At 46.9% G+C, this 16,248-nt stretch overlaps 2 protein-coding genes across 15 annotated transcripts in view; one reads left to right on the top strand and one right to left on the bottom strand.

Moving 5' to 3' along the window:
* Positions 1–3,561: 3,561 nt before the first annotated feature.
* On the top strand, positions 3,562–9,304 carry ALKBH2 (alkB homolog 2, alpha-ketoglutarate dependent dioxygenase). 7 transcript variants are annotated; one of them, XM_001136046.4, is made up of 4 exons: positions 3,562–4,207; positions 4,517–4,947; positions 7,270–7,468; positions 8,981–9,304. In XM_001136046.4, the coding sequence occupies exons 2-4, from the start codon at positions 4,668–4,670 to the stop codon at positions 9,285–9,287; spliced, it is 786 nt and encodes a 261-aa protein (XP_001136046.1). In that variant the 5' UTR covers positions 3,562–4,207; positions 4,517–4,667; the 3' UTR covers positions 9,288–9,304. The 7 variants fall into 7 exon arrangements, with proteins under 7 accessions (XP_001136046.1, XP_003952343.1, XP_016779629.1 ...); XM_016924140.4 differs by having other exon boundaries at positions 3,927–4,207; positions 4,667–4,947; XM_016924139.4 differs by having other exon boundaries at positions 3,964–4,192.
* A 165-nt stretch (positions 9,305–9,469) lies between these two features.
* Positions 9,470–16,248, bottom strand: part of USP30 (ubiquitin specific peptidase 30) — a 35,403-nt gene continuing 28,624 nt past the window's right edge. For 7 of the 8 annotated variants that reach the window (XM_016946528.4, XM_063786040.1, XM_009426199.5 and 4 more), the window contains 6 exons: positions 16,087–16,146; positions 15,480–15,566; positions 14,757–14,837; positions 14,438–14,657; positions 12,418–12,538; positions 9,470–11,826 (listed from right to left, as the gene is read on the bottom strand). In XM_016946528.4, the coding sequence (XP_016802017.2) occupies positions 11,562–11,826; positions 12,418–12,538; positions 14,438–14,657; positions 14,757–14,837; positions 15,480–15,566; positions 16,087–16,146 (834 nt within the window). In that variant the 3' untranslated portion in view covers positions 9,470–11,561. The remainder of the gene's footprint in view (positions 11,827–12,417; positions 12,539–14,437; positions 14,658–14,756; positions 14,838–15,479; positions 15,567–16,086; positions 16,147–16,248) is intronic. The other variant, XM_009426200.5, reaches the window with a different exon arrangement.

The raw sequence follows: 16,248 nt of genomic DNA, 5'->3' as shown, positions 1-16,248 counted from the left end.
GCGTGCAACGGTGCCCGGGGGCCTATTCTTTCATTCGCTTTGTACCTTCAGCCCACCTCTGCTCTTTGGACAGGCTCTTAAGGCTCAGCTGCAGGAAGAGAAGACTGGTCAGGCGCGGTGGCCCACGCCTGTAATCCTAGCGCTTTGGGAGGCCCAGGCTGGAGGATCGCTTGAGGCCAGAGGGTCTGAGCTGTAGTGAGCTTTGATCGCGCCAATGCACTCCAGGCCTGGGCGACAGAGCGAGACCCTGTCTCTCAGTGGGGTCGGGGGGAGGGGGGTGGGAAGAAAAGTTCCTGCCCCTTAGGGGTGTTGTGGGAGTGCAATGAACAATATAATAATATTGTCCGGGCTTGATCGCTCACGTCTGTAATCCCCGCACTGTAATCCGAGGCATCTCAAAAACAAACAAACAAACAAATACTATTATATTTTGTGTGTGTATTTTGTTTTTGAGACAGAGTCTTGCTCTGTCGCCCAGGCTGGAATGCAGTGGTGTGATCTCAGCCCACTGCAACCTCCGCCTCCCGGATTCAAGCGATTCTCGTGCCTCAGCTAGGATTATAGGCGCGCGCCACCACGCCTGGCTAATTTTTCTATTTTTAGTAGAAATGGGGTTTCACCATGTTTGCCCAGGTGTGTTTTGTATTTTTTTAGTAGAGATGGGGGATCTCACCATGTTCGCCAGTCTGGTCTCGAACTCCTGACCTCAGGCGATCTGCCCACCTTGGCCTCCCAAAGTGCTGGGATTACAGGCATGAGCCACCACACCCAGCCAATATTATTTGTTGAACTGTTATATACATTTTCTCACGCAATTTTCATGGCCTATTTTATGACGATAAACTAAGGCTTAGTGCAGTCAAACATTTTGCCTAATGTATCAGGCTTGTGGGAGACTTTCGGGTCATAGAGGTTAAACACCAACGATTTGTCCTCCAAATGACACCACTGTACCGAACCTCCTCCCACCACTACTAATACACTTAGGATTCTCTTTCCCTCCCTCACATCCAAACCATCCATATCTGCTTTTGGTTCTTTCTCCAAAGCAAACCTCAAATTCAACTGCTGCTCTTGCATCTCCTAGCTACAGAAGACCAGCTGGGAAGCTGGTGTTCTCTTTTCTAGAGAGAGATTTTTACATCATGACAATACCTGGGGCCTGGCCCAGCTCGGTGGCTCATGCCTGTAATCCCAACACTTTGGGAGGCCAAGGAGGGGCGTATCGCTTGAGCACAGGAGTTCGAGACCAGCCTGGCAAACATGGTGAAACCCCGTCTCTACTAAAAATACAAAAATTAGCCAGGCGTGGTGGCATGCATTTGCAATCCCAGCTACTCAGGAGGCTGAGGCAGGAGAATCACTTGAACCCGGGAGGCGGAGGTTGCAGTGAGCTGAGATTGTGCCACTGCACTCCAGCCTGGGTGACAGAGCAAGACCCTGTCTAAAAACAAAAAAAAGAAAAAGAAAAAAAAGACAATCCTTAGGTTAAAACCCTTCTTTGGTTTTCAAAAAGGCTTAGAATAAACCCCAGCTTCCTACCCAGGTCTCAGTGCTGCCTCCTCTCTGATGGAAGCCCCCACTACTGAGTCCAGCTCCCAGCACAATTGCTGGACACACCCAGCTTGTCCCCCTGTGGCCTGCACACCCTTGCATTCACCGTCCCCTTGCCTGGAAAGCCTCAGGTCTCAGCTCAGGATCTTTCCCTGAAAAGGACTTCTCCTCCTGCCCCACTTTCTAGCCCATTGCTCTATAACTGCTATACTATACAAAAGCATCTTATTTATTTTTTCTTTTTACACAATTTCTTTAGAGACAGCATATTATTTATTCTTTCCTTGTGTGTTTCTGTCTCCATCCCCAAAATGTAACCTGAGTGAAGAAAGGAACTTGCTGCTTCTTGTTGCTGGTGTGTCCCAGTGCCTAGGACAAGAAGCTGAAGTCTAAGGGAGAGAGGCTCAAAGCTGAAAATCATTTGCCCTTAGAGCCACTATGACCCAGCACTCCCACACCTAGGCATTTACCCAAGGGAAATGAAAAACTATATTCACAAAGCTTGTATGTGAATGTTTATAGTGATTTTACTCATAGTAACCTAAAACCAGAGAAACAACCCTATGTGGGGCCTACTCCTGTGGGGCATCCCTTCTATACCAGTAATAAAAAGGAACAAGTAAGTAATACAAATGTGCGTATACGACTGGGCACAGCGGCTCACGACTACAATTCCAGCACTTTGGGAGGCCAAGGCAGGCGGATTTCTTCAGCTCACCAGCTGAAGACTATGGAGACCAGCCTGGGCAACATGGCAAAAACCCATCTCTACAAAAAATACAAAAATTAGCCGGGTGTAGTGGTGCATGCCTGTAGTCCCAGCTACTTGGGAGGCTGAGGTGGGAGTGGAGCCTGGGAAGTGGAGGTTGCAGTGAGCCGAGATCATGCAACTGCACTCCAGTTAGGCAGTAGAGGCAGACCTTGTCTCACAAAAAAAAGCGGGGGGGTGGGGGGGGCGCATAAATGAATCTTAAAAGCAATATGCTTCAGTGAAAGAAGTCCCACAAAGGCATTTCTCATAGAGGCTGAGAGGTCCGAGGTTGAGGGGCTGCATCTGGTGAAAACCCTCTTGCTGGTGGGGACTCTGTTGAGTCCTGAAGCCGTGTAGGGCATCACATCGCGAGGGGCCTGAGTGTGCTAGCTCAGGTCTCTCTTCTTCCTTTTATAAAGCCACCAGTCCCACTCCCACGGTAAGCCATTAACCCGTTAACCCCTGAGCCCATTAATCTATTAATTCATTTATGAGGACATTATGACAGAGCTCTCATGTCCCAATCGCCTCTTCAAGGCCCCACCTCTCAATACTGCCACACTGAGGATTAAATTTCAATGCGGATTTTGGAGGAACAGATATTCAAACCACGGCAATTCCCTGTATATGAAATTCTGGAAAAGGGAAAACTATAGGGAGAGAAGACAGATCAGTGGTTGCTGATGCTGGGTGATGGGCGAAGTTGATTAAGAGGCTGGAGCAGTTTTATGGAGGGACGGAACTGTCTTAGATCTTGATTGTGGTGGTGATCATACAATATTGTACATTTGTTGAAATCTGTCAAAACAAAGCCTCTGATCTCATGGAGTTTTCGTTCCATTGAGGGGAGCTGGTCGTGGTGGCTCACGCCTGTAATCCCAACAATTTGGGAGGCCCAGGTGGGAGGATCACTTGAGCCCAGGAGCTTGAGACCAGCCTGGGCAACACAGCAAGGCCCTATCTCTACTAAAAATAATTTTAAAATTATTTAGGGTGGGGTGGGATGTGCCTGTAGTCCCAGCTACTCCAGAGGCTGAGATGGGAGGATCGCTCTAACCCAGGAGTTCAAGGCTGCAGTGAGCTATGATCATGCCATTGCATTCCAGCTTGGGCAACAGAGTGAGCTCCTGTCTCAAAAAAACAAAACAAACAAGAACAACATCAAAAAACAAGAAAACAAAGACAAACGAGCAATAATGGAACCAACATTTATTTAGAGGACAGAGCATTTCTCATGCATCCTGTCATCTCCTCAGGCGCTCTCATGACATAGGTGCTGTAGTCCCCACTTCACAGATGAGGCAACTTAACCCCAGAGAGGTTAAGTGACCTGTGGGAGGCCACACAGCCAGGGCGGAGGAGACAGAAACAGAATCCACGATATCCGACTGCAGAACTCCTGCTCCCACTCGTGACAATACACTGGTGGCCCAACGCCCTTTCCGGACACCAAAGTAACCCTCACTGAGAAGTGACGCCAAGCCACAGTTCTCACCCCAGCCGTGATGCTCGACAGTGGCCCAACAGATGATCAGCGAGAAAGCGGCAGTGCTTGCCACGCACGGGAGGCCAGCAGGTGGCACCAGAGGGCCGCCCGGCTGCTCTCTTTGCGCCCTAGCCCGCCTTAGTTCCCAGCGTGCTCCGGAAGTGACGCGACCGATTCGCTGGGGCGCGTCTTTCCCACCACCACCAGGCCCCCAGGGTGACTGCGGGATTCCGATCTGCGCTGGAGCTGCGATGCTAGAGCACTCTTGCTACCCCCACCCCACGGACGTGTTGCAGTGATATCCGAATTTTGCGTGCGGTTTACCCGTGTTTAACCTCTTTGTGTCTCGCTTCTGAATCGTATCCACTTGAGCATCACTAGACTGATCTATTTTAACACTGGTGAGGGGCAGCGAGGTCAGTTATGGGTCCTTCCTCCTTAAAGGGGTGGACAGTTGACTTTGGGCAAACCTCTTCCCCTCTGTGGGCAACAGTTTCCCCTTCTGCAAAATGAGGGTTTGGATTGTAGTTTCTAAGTTTAGCTGTGGCGTGCGAATTCCCAGAAGGTAGTTCTTTAAAAATTCAGGTGCTCAGGCGTGGAGTGCAGACCTCTGGGTTTTTGCAAGCTAGCCAGCTGATTCTGATGCACAGGTGGACGTGGGAGACCCTGGATCAGATTGTCCCTAGGGTCCCTTCCGGCTTTAACATCTTCTGTTTCCTTTCTAGGACATGGTTTTAAACTTTAAAATGAAAATGTGAAACTAGGAATGTTGCTGTGAGACCCCTTGGACAAACAGATTTTTGCACTGGGGACAGAACTTGAGCAATTTCTGTCTTGGCCTCGCCACTGACGTCCCTTCTTTCCTGTGGGGACAGGATGGACAGATTCCTGGTGAAAGGGGCTCAAGGGGGCCTTTTGAGGAAGCAGGAGGAGCAAGAGCCAACTGGAGAAGAGCCAGCTGTGTTGGGAGGAGACAAAGAAAGCACAAGGAAGAGGCCCAGGAGAGAGGCCCCAGGGAATGGAGGCCACTCAGCAGGCCCTAGCTGGCGGCACATTCGGGCTGAGGGCCTGGACTGCAGTTACACGGTCCTGTTTGGCAAAGCTGAGGCAGATGAGATTTTCCAAGAGTTGGAGAAAGAAGTAGAATATTTTACAGGTAAGCAGAGGGGTGTGTGTGTGTGTGTGTGTGTGTGTGTGCTTGTGCATTGAGGGCTTGTTTGGTGCAATTAATGATCGTATGTTTGGAGAAATCTGAACTCAGGATCCATTATTTACTGATGGGTTCACTAATGGATTCATCCAATATTCTCTGAGCACCTGTGGGCTAAGCCCCTTAGGTGCTTGGGACATAAACTTGAAAGAAACTGGATTGCCTGTCTACTAGGAGCTGACAGATGACTCGAGTGAATCTCCCCTTGGCTACTGATGAGTATCTTCTGGGAAAGTTTACAGAACAAAGTGAAAAAACGTGCTGGGTTCTACTGCAGAGCACTTCAATCAGAATCGCTCCGAGTGCAGGCTGACCACTTGTTTGTTTAAAAAGCTTCCAGGTGATTCTCATGGGCAGTCAGGGTTTGAGAATCACTGGTCTCATAGGAGAGATGGCAAATAACCAGGTAATTTCTCCACACCAGTGGTTCTCAGCATCACCTGGTGGACTTGCTGTTGGCAGGACTTGGATTGCTGGACCCTACCCCTGTGGTTTAGTTTAGTTTCTAAGGAGATTCCAGGTGCTGCTGGTGCTGCTGGTCTGGGGAGCACATGTTGAGAACCACACCTCTATCCTGTAATGAGGACACAAGGATCTGGCAGAGAGGCATAGAAAAGCCCACAGGAAGCTAGGCGTGGTGGCTCGCGCCTGTAATCCCAGCACTTTGGGAGCGCGAGACGGGCGAATCACTTGAGGTCAGGAGTTCGAGACCAGCTTGGCCAATATGGTGAAACCCTATCTCTACTAAAATACAACAACAACAACAAAAAATTAGCTGTGCGTAGTGGTGCATGCCTGTAGTCCCAGCTACTTAAGAGGCTGAGGCAGGACAATCACTTGAAACCGGGAGGCAGAGGTTGCAGTGAGCCGAGATCGCACCACTGCACTCCAGCCTGGGCAACAGAGTGAGACTGTGTCTCAAAACAAAACAAAACAAAAAACGAAAGCCCACAGGCCAGGCATGGTGGCACACACCTGTAATCCCAGCTACTCTGGAGGCTGAGGCAGGAGGATCACTTGAGGCCAGGAGTTCAAGTCCAGCCTGGGCAACATAGTGAGACCCCCCTCGTCACTTTATTCTTTTATGCTTTGAGACAGGGTCTCGCTCTGTCACCTAGGCTGGAGGGCAGGGGCACGATCTTGGCTCACTGCAGCCTCGTCCGCCTGGGCTCAAGTGATTCTCCCACCTCAGCATCCTAAGTAACTGGGACCACAGATGTACACCACCAAGCCTGGATAATTTTTAAATTATCTGTAGGTCTCACTGTGTTACCCAGGCTGTTAATTGAACTCCTGGCCTTGAGTGATCCTCGCCTTGGCCTCCCAAAGTGCTGGGATTGCAAGCATGAGCCAGCGCGCCTGGCTCACCATCTCCTTAAAAAAAGAAATGCCCACAAGAGACCCCAGGAGTGTGAGCCCCATCTTTCATGGGGTCACATGCCCTTAGTCCCTACAGTTGACAAGCTATCCTAGCCTGTAAACTAACTTTATCGTGCTCCAATTTCAGCCTCTTTATTCTGCCCTTACTGTAGTTAAGGCAGTTAAGTTACAGTGTTCACTAAAAAAATGGCCCAGGACCATGTTTCTCTCCTTGTAGAACAAGAGTCACTGTTCTTACATGAACATTTGGGGCAGTTGGCTTGGTGCAGTGGTGCACACCTATAATCCCAGACTTTGGGAGACTGAGGTGGGCGGACCACTTGAGCCCAGGAGTTCAAGACCAGTCTAGGCAACATGATAAAACCCTGTGTCTACAAAAAAATACAAAAAAAGTTAGCCGGGCATGGTGGCATGCCCCTGTGGTCCCAGCTACTCAGGAGGCTGAGGCAGGAGGGCTGCTGGAGCCCTGGAGGTGGAGGTTGCAGCGAGCTTACAAAAAAGTTAGCCAGGCATGGTGGCACGCCCCTGTGGTCCCAGCTATTCAGGAGGCTGATGCGGGAGGATAGCTGGAGCACGGGAGGTGGAGGTTGAAGTGCGCTGAGATTGTGCTACTGTACTCCAGCCTGGGTGACACAGGGAGACCCTGTCTCAAAGAAAACAAAACAAAAAGAAAATTTGGGGCAAGCCAAAATGATGATTGAAGAGGGGTTTAAATTGCATGGAATGACAGGGAAATGTTATTCCTTACTTCCCTTTCAATCTTGAATACCCAGGGAGCATGTATGTGGGGCACTGGATTTCTGGTGATGGCAGTGCAGGTTGGGGGGGGCATCTGGATTTCTAGAGGGGGGTCGGGTAGAAAGGAACTGCCATGTTTCCTCTGCACAGGAGCACTGGCCAGAGTCCAGGTATTCGGGAAGTGGCACAGTGTGCCCAGGAAGCAGGCAACGTATGGCGACGCTGGGCTGACCTACACATTTTCAGGCCTCACGCTGTCTCCAAAGCCCTGGATCCCAGTTCTAGAGCGTATCCGGGATCACGTCTCTGGGGTGACTGGACAGACCTTCAACTTTGTGCTCATCAACAGGTGACACCCTGTCTGTTTAGTGGACTCAATGTTACAAGTCTTCTGTCTCCTCCAAAAGGAAGTGTTTAGGGTTCCACCCTATTTGGTTCATTGGTACAAATCATTTCTTAGTACACTGGGGCTCTAGGAGTGGAATAGCGCCAGCACTCGGTCTTCCTGGATCCTGGAGCTCATCCCGGAGTAGGAAGTGAGAGGTGATTAACTCCTGAACAAACATCTGAATGAGATAATTTCTTCTTCTCTTTTTCTTTTTTTTTTTTCTTTTTTTTTTTTTTTGAGACAGGGTTTTTCTATGTTGCCCAGGCTTGGTCTCAAACTGCTAGGCTCAAGCGATCCTCCCACCTCAGCCTCCCAAAGTGCTGGGATTACAGGCGTGAACCACTATGCCTGACCCTAGACGATTTCAGACAGTGATAACCATCTTGCAAAAAATTAAACAGGCCGATTTGACTGAGAATGGCTGAGAGGTTTGCGATTAGGGTAAGGTTTCTCAACGGCAGCACTGCAGACATTTTGGGCCCAGTCATTCATTGTTGTTGGGGCTGACCTGTGCCTTGTAGGATGTTGAGCACATCCCTGGCCTCCATCCACTAGATTGCAAGTAGTGTCCCCCACCCCCCAATACCTGTCCCCTGGGGCAGAATCACCCTGGTGGAGAACCCTGGGTGGGTTTAAGGGAAGGTCACTTTAGATGGGGTGGTTAGAGGAGGGCTGAGGCAGTGCGTTTGAGCTGATAACTAAATGGAGAGTGCCAGCCACAGACATCTGGAGGGAGAGCAGAGGGACTCTGGAGTGTCTGTGAAGCAAAAATGCTGCAGGATGGCCAGAAAGCAGTGAATGAGGGAAAGAAGGGGATGGCATGAGCTCAGCAGTGGGCAGGGGCCAGGCTGTGCAGAGTATGGCCTTTGAGTGCAGGGCAAAATCGTGTGATAAAGGTTTACATAGACTGGCCAGGGGAACTACAGTAAGATGTGATTTTGGCTTTGGGTGTCTTCAGTTTTAAAGCACATGAACTGGCCGGGCGTGGTGACTCATGCCTGTAATCCCAACACTTTGGGAGGCCAAGGAGAGTGAATTGCTTGAGCCCGAGTTTGAGACCAGCCTGGGTAACATGGTGAAACTGTTTCTGCAAAAGAAAAGAAATTAGCTAGGTGGGGTGGTGTATACCAATAGTCCCAGCTACTTGGGAGGCTGAAGTGGGAGAATCACTTGAGCCCAGGAGGCCGAGGCTGCAGTGAGCTATGATTATGCCACTGCACTTCAGCCTGGGAGACAGAGTGAGACCCTCTCAAAAATAATAATAAATAAGTCACATGAACAAATACGTCAACAGACCTCTTCAGCGCTGGCTTATCTTAGAGCCCACTGTGGACCTCAAGCCCTCGCAGAAACAACGGCAGGTACAGCCATGCAGAGTGCTGTTTCACACTGTGAGGAAAACGAGGGCTGGCAGTGCTGGTGAGTTTCAGGAGAGGGTTGTTTTTATGCACTGTGTTTGTTTTCTCATTGCAGGTATAAAGATGGCTGTGACCACATCGGGGAGCACCGAGATGATGAAAGAGAACTGGCCCCTGGGAGCCCCATTGCCTCTGTCTCCTTCGGTGCCTGCAGAGACTTTGTCTTCCGGCATAAGGATTCCCGTGGGAAAAGCCCCTCCAGGAGGGTGGCGGTGGTCAGGCTGCCACTGGCCCACGGGAGCTTACTAATGATGAACCACCCGACCAACACGCACTGGTACCACAGTCTTCCCGTGAGAAAGAAGGTTCTGGCTCCACGGGTGAATCTGACTTTTCGTAAAATTTTGCTTACTAAAAAATAAAAACGTTTTTAACAGTTTTTCTCTTTTCTCTTTCCCTCTCGACTCTAAGAGGGAGCTGGCATTTCCCTTACCAACAGGGAACACAGAAAGGTTTAAAGCATAGGGCTTGTTATGTAACAATGCAGAATTCAGAAAGACGATGTTTGTAACAGATCAGTGTATTACAAAAGAACACCAGGTGATTTTTTTCTAACAAAATGATTATTTTATTGCTATAATACACAGCGGATACAAAAGTACCTTTAGCAAATACATAAATCAGCAGTTATTATGGCAAAACTACTAGTTTAACTTAGGTTTTCCCCAAAAGAAGCTACTTACTTTGAAAATAACTTAAAACTAGAAATCAGATTATTGGGCTGCTACTTAATGCATAATAATTTACAAAATGAAGTCAGGTTAAAAGGCTTTGCACAGCTATTGTTCACATTTACAGCCTTGGCTCAAACCCTGGTCTCTGACCAAAGAAAGATCTGCTTATAACCATATATTCCAAGGCTCAGCCCCTTTTCTCCATCTTTCTTTGATGGTAGATTTCAGAGTAAGCAGTGGCAGAACAGCAATTACTTAAAGCTACAGCTTTGCAGTACACTTTAAGGTCACATGATTGGGCATTTGTTCCACCAGACTTGGGTAAAACAAGTGTGTTCATTTCAACATCAAAGTCAAGGTCTGCATCGGGTGAGTGCAGGACGGACCGTACAGTTCAAGCTGCCCCTTGCACCCTGACGCCCAGAGCCTGGAGAGCCTGCACAGAATATTCTGTTGAGAGTGAGTTACTGAGTCCTCAGGGTGCAGCCTGGGCCCAGCAGAAGAGTGATCACCTGGGCTTCCTCCACCGTGAGCTGCTGCCAAGGCACTGTTTGGTGTGTCTGCCAGCTCACCCCCAGCAGAGGAAGTGCGGTCTTAGCCTTACCTCAGATGACCTTTTGGAAAGGTCTGATTCCTAATCTTACCTCTGATGAGTCGGTTTGAATTTGGTATCCATTTTTCTAAATTAAAAATATAGCTTAAAACATAGGTACTACTGTGTCATCAAAATTCCTTTGGCTCTGGGCTGCATTCAGAGACTTACCTGAAAAGGGAAGAAAGTGCTCAATATATACTTTTTGTATTAGGCTACTGGAAATGAATAAATTCAGAATATGGACCTAGAGCAACATGACAATACTAGATGCCAGCTGTAGTTATATGTTTTTTAAAAAGTCAAAAGCTGCTTTCTCCTTTTCGTGAAAAGGGCTGAACTTTGGTGGTCATCAAATCTAACCCTTCACTTCACAAATGAGGAAACGGGTTCACAGAGACTGCAGCCCCATACTCAGCCCTTCCTTCCTAAGCCAGGTGTCAACTCAGGGCAGGGATTATTTTTTTATACAGCCCCAAGCTCCCACCTGTAAACCTTAAGAGCTCTGCATGGACAAGAAATAAACAGATGAAAGTAACCATCCACAGTGGATCCTTGAGTAAGAAAAAGTTTTCCACAGAGCAGAGGAATCGGGTGTTGCAAAGATCCAGCTCAGTTCTGGCTATTCACAGAGTTTTATAATACAGTGTAATTACATCTCAGTCCAATATACAAAAGATAAAAGCAACAAGTAAGCTTTTCACTTATAACTGACAAAGTAGTGAAAGAGTTTCCCCAGGGGGCAGATTTGGCAGATGAGCCTTTACTCCATAGAAAGAATTGAAAGATTAGAAAAGGCATAGAAAAAGGAAGGTGTTCTTTAGGCATCTTTTACCTGTTCTCTTGCTATCCTTTGAGTAGCCTGGAAGGAATATTTCACAATGGACATGCTACAAAAGCAATCGAAAGTGAAAGGCACTTTTTCTTCTAAATTGTTGCCTTTAATAATTTCATTAATTCTTGTCAACAATTTTTATGGGCCTGCTTATTAAAAATAAAAGATCTAAGTGGAAACATTGATTAGACAAAGGTACCTCCCCTCTGAGAACACCTAACATTACAATATGAAAACGGTGGCTTCAAGAATCTGAATTCTTTTAATTACCTGTATCAGATGAGTAAAAAGACACTCCGGACATAATGAATGCTTTCTTAACACAACAGAACCTTCTACACACATGAACAGAACTGTTCAGGGAGCCTGGTTTGGTGTGAACTGGGGCTGGCTCCCAGGTGGAGCCTGCTCTTAGAACACACCGGAAGGCTGGAAGGCTCTAGTGGGGCCGCTTGCACACGCAACAGTACAGTTTTACTTTTTTCCTGGACAGTGCAGACAGTGCCATCAGCTCTAGCCTTGCAGGAGGGCACAGTCATTCTTCAGACTTGCACTCCTGGCTCTGGTGCTGCATCCTGGAAAGGACGCGCTCGTAGAACAGCAGGTAGGCGCTGGAGGACAGGACCTCCTGCAGGCTGGCCTTGCGGACAGTGTCATCGGAGACCCACAGCCACTGATTGCTGGTTGAGAGAGGGTTCCTGGCAGAAGGTGGGGACCGTCGGTAAGTGACAAAGTGTCCAGAGTGCATGTCTCCATGGTGGACGACAACTGCCATCAGCCGGAAGAGGTATGTGGAGGAGCTGAATGATAGGAACACGTCAGGGGTTTACAATTTTAACAAAAAGACTTTATAGGCAAAAACAAAAGAATGCTAATATTAAATAGGGGATCAATACAATGGTAAGTCCCTAACACCAAATGCTACACAACTATTAAAATACAGATCCGTATTTACTGGCATGGCAAGATGTACATTCTATAAGTATATGTATATTGTGTATATGTGGATGTTTGTATCAATGAGTGTATGTGTTTATGTACACTATAAGTATGTGTGATGTACAACTTTATAGAGTGCATGACCCTAAGTGTTTAATTGGCTATCTCTAGATGGTATCCCAAGAAATTTTAAATTTTCTTTATATTTTATACATACACACATATATACACACATACATATGCATATGTAAATTTTATGTACTTTAAAAATTTTTAGTTTAAAAGTTATTTCCATTTTGGACAAAAATAAATAGGAATGTGTAATCGCGAAACTTCACCTTAAAATGAAAAATAAACATCTACATTTTCCTTAATTCATTTCTGTGAAAAGCTAATTTTAGAAGCTAAAAGCAGTGGTAGCTCTAAGATGGGGCTTGTAAAGGGCGGCTCACCTGTAGTCGGGAACAACTGGGAGAGGGAAGGGCATCGGCGCTGACAGCGTTGGCAATAAAGATGGGGAGCAGGCGCCATTCATAAAAATCTGTGTTTTGGGGGCCCCTGGCTGATTCAGAACTGCAAGAGAAAAAGGCCCGAGTCAATGAAAATTAGCAGTGGCTCTGTAAACAAAACCTGGTTTTGATTACCTTGAAAGTTAACTCCCCATAATGCTACAAAGAAAAAAATCTATTTCATTTGGTATTATATAGATTCATAAAATAATCTGCCCTTTATCCTTAATCTCAAATAGGGATAATCTGTCTTAATCCCAAATAGGAAAAGTGTATCTAGCTCCAGCTTTATGGCTAGCCTGGGATCTTTGAGCTTCCTAGCCCTGTTTGCTAATGGCATATATCAAAGTTAATCAGTAGCTAATTTACTGGCTTTTGACCTAAACCAAGGTTTCTCAACAGCAGCACCATGATGGTTTTGGCTGGATCATTCTTTGTTGAGGGGGCTGTCCTGTGCATTAGAGGATGTTGAACAGCATCCCTGGCCTCTACCCACTAGACACCAGTAGCACCCCTCCCCCAGTAGTGATAACCAAAAATGTTACCAGACACTGCCCAATGTCCCTTGGGAGGCAAAACTCCTCCAAGTTGAGAACCACTGATCTAAGCATTCTATTTGCTTTAATTCTGTCAGCTTCTAAGGAATACCAACATGTAATAGCATTCATACATGTTTATGGGTAGACATAACATAATTAAGGCCATATTTACATGTCTTTTCCTTTCAAGTGTCATTTTTGGGGGCTGTTATGTATCAAGTAGTTTACTGATGACATTTTTTGTGTGTGTTTTAGACAGGATCTTGCTCTGTTGCCCAGGCTGGAGCACAGTGGTGTGATCACAGCTCACTGCAGCCTCAAACATCTGGGTTCAAGCAATCCTCCCACCTCAATCTCCCAAAGTGCTAGGATTACAGGTGTGAGCCACCACGAGTGGCCCTACTGCTGGCATCTTTAACCACAGCCAGCATGCTCTCAACATTAGTAAACCTGCACCCCAGCCCAGGAGATGGGGAAGCTGGGGTGCAGAGGTCTTTGATTTAAAACCAGGGCCAAGGACTGAACCTGAGTCTGTCCCCTACCTCATCTCTTTTCGATGTTAATCTAGTGACTTGATGAGAAAGAGAAAAACACAATCTCCCTGACATGATGAGGTGTCGGGCCATGCAACTGTGGTCATAAAAAGAACAAAAGGAGTAAGGGACCCTAAATAGGAAAGTATGGGGTGTGAGACAATCCTGACCTAACTGGGGGCAGCAGACAGGTGGTGAGTTCAGGCTGTGAGCCCTTCAAGTGAGTGGGTTTTCCTCATGTCTAACTCTAAAGAACTCAGTGTGTCACATGAGACACCTTTAGAAAATGGCCCAACATGGCATTCTAGGGCCAGTTCTCCTGTGTGGTGTTTGCCCTTGGACCAATCATTCAACCCCGTGGAGCCTCCATGTTCTTATCAGTAAGACTGGCGATAATAGCTACCCGGCTTAAATGAGACCTCAGCTGAGGGCAGTAATGGAATCAGATACATAATTTAGTACAGAAGTCATTTCAACCCCCAGAAGAGGCTGAGTGATCTTTAGCCAGGACATGTCCTCCCTACATTTCCTCTACTGACAGGAGATGACACGACCGAAAAAAGAAAAAAGAAATTCACTGGAATGATGTGAGCCAATGATTATATCATTTAGCGGAAAAATTAGAAGGCAAAGCTGCAATTTTAAGCGTTTCTCTCTGTACTTTTTCATCTGTTATATGGTTTCAAAAACGATACATCTCACTGCTACATAATTTTAACCTCTTCTAAGAAATCTTCCCTCTTCCACCCCCAATCCTGCTGTTCTCAAGAGTTTAAGCACCATTGTACAAGCCTTGTGCTCCTGTCATAAGGGACCCAGAAAGTGGTGATGCCAAACTGCTTTTCTCTGTGCTGAAAATTCCTGCTGCATCGGCTCCTCGCGCGCACACACCTGGTGTGGGGGCTCCCGGCCCATCCTGCAGCTCCAGTGTAGGCCCTGGGTTCTTGTTCAGTTTAGGGTTGCGTTGACTAGGTTTATGTCCAAGGAGGTGGTACTTGTAAATGTCCATCATCAGGAACTCATTGAACTGCACGTGCTCATGCCGCTTCAGAGGCGTGCCGTGGCTGGACCAGCTCAGCCGCTGTAGGTGGATGCAGAGACACTGAGGGAGCTGCGGGTGGAAGAGAAATCAGGAGAACCGAGTTGTTTCAGGGGCAGGATACACAGAGTCCTCAAAACAAAGCCAACAGGGTGTGTAGTGTGGGCTCACCTTCCCTAGTTTTAACTGTTTAACAAAAGTGGTCCTCTGGTGTTCCACCTTTTCCCCGTTCAACGTTCCCTTGGCTTCAATCTGAAATAAAAGAAACATTTCTCTGCAGCAATGCCTAAAATAGGACAGCTTTGGAGTGCTGCAGACCACAGTGGTGTTATAGCGGCACACAATTGGCACTTGACTGCTACCTGCTGAAATGAACTCAGCTGCCCAGTTATTTGTGAATTGTTTTCCCTGATCCTTCTTAGTCATTAAATAGCAGAAACAGTGGAGGGAAGAGAATGTGAAGAGCGAACACTGATGCTCTGACACTGGCATGTCATCTATTAATTGTTCTCTGTCTTCAAAAATTCTGTTCCATACAGTTCCTCTTGAGTCAGAGGGGAAAACTCAGTTACTTAGGGGAGTCAGGCAGGTAGCACAGGTTAAAAGGAAGGGTGTAAAACAAATGGGATTCGAGGCAACTGCAGCAAACTGGAGAGGGCATTTCTCATCTCAGCGTGACAGTTTGTTCTTTAAACACTGTGCATGAAACAAAACTCATCTGGGAAAGAGATTTGGTCCATGAGCTGCCAATGTCCAAACCAAATTAGGGAGAAGTAGAAGTGGCTGAAAAGACCCACTGGATACAGTCAGAAGAGCTCAGGGTCACTGGTGTGAGAGGCGCTACATCAGCACACACAGGCCAGCTGGCGATGACATTTGGGGTTCAATGCATACCTTTGTACAGTTGTCACACACAACATCCCGCACTGATTCTGATGAGATGAAGTGGTGAAGGCAGTGGTCCAGGGTCAATGGGTGACCCTACAGCATGAGAAGAAGAAAATTACTACAGTTCAAAGGACAGCTATACTGAAACTGTTAGCAGATGGCAGTGTGAAGACCAGAGCTTTATTTTGATGTATGCAGGCAATAAAGTTTTATAGTCACAACTGGATGTTTCCTGGACAAACATGGGGCTCAAAGCACCCTAGACTGCTACTACGGACAGATTCTAGAGCATGAGGATGTAACTGCACGAACTTGTGGACTTCCACGCTGTTTTAGGTATCTTTCAATTTGTTAATGTCTCTGTGTGTGTGTGTGTGTGTGTGTGCGTGCATGTGTGTGTGTATTCAAAAAGCCAAAATTTCTGGAGCAAAAGAAAAACGATTCATTTTCCTCTCTCCCATAATCATGCCACCATATTAAAGTTAAGAGAGGGTTCAACCAACCATGTATCTGAATTACACATAGTGCCTGAGCCACATAAAATGCCTCAAAGCCCTTTCAGATTGAAATGTTTCTGAAACAGACTCCAAATAAACCATAAATCAGTACATACCCATGTGGCGGCTGGAATACTTAGTGAAAGGCTATCAAAGGTATCAAATCGAACAGGACTCTGAAAGAAATATTGCAGAAAATCCAGAAAAGATTTAGGCTTAGTTCAAAGTTTTAAAGATGCAAGATATGTGACTATGAAACAGTTTAATATTGAGATGCC

The sequence above is a fragment of the Pan troglodytes genome, chromosome 10 (genome assembly GCF_028858775.2).
Source record: "Pan troglodytes isolate AG18354 chromosome 10, NHGRI_mPanTro3-v2.0_pri, whole genome shotgun sequence".
NCBI classification, from domain to species: Eukaryota; Metazoa; Chordata; class Mammalia; order Primates; family Hominidae; genus Pan; species Pan troglodytes.
Note: the sequence above shows the minus strand (reverse complement) of the source record. Positions and strands in the feature narration are given on the sequence as shown.

Coding starts and splice junctions, on each gene's coding strand:
- ALKBH2 (XM_001136046.4), top strand. CDS start 4,668: ATGGACAGATTCCTGGTGAAAGGGGCTCAAGGGGGCCTTTTGAGGAAG. Junction 4,948..7,269: donor AGAAGTAGAATATTTTACAG/GTAAGCAGAGGG, acceptor TCCTCTGCACAG/GAGCACTGGCCAGAGTCCAG. Junction 7,469..8,980: donor AACTTTGTGCTCATCAACAG/GTGACACCCTGT, acceptor TTCTCATTGCAG/GTATAAAGATGGCTGTGACC.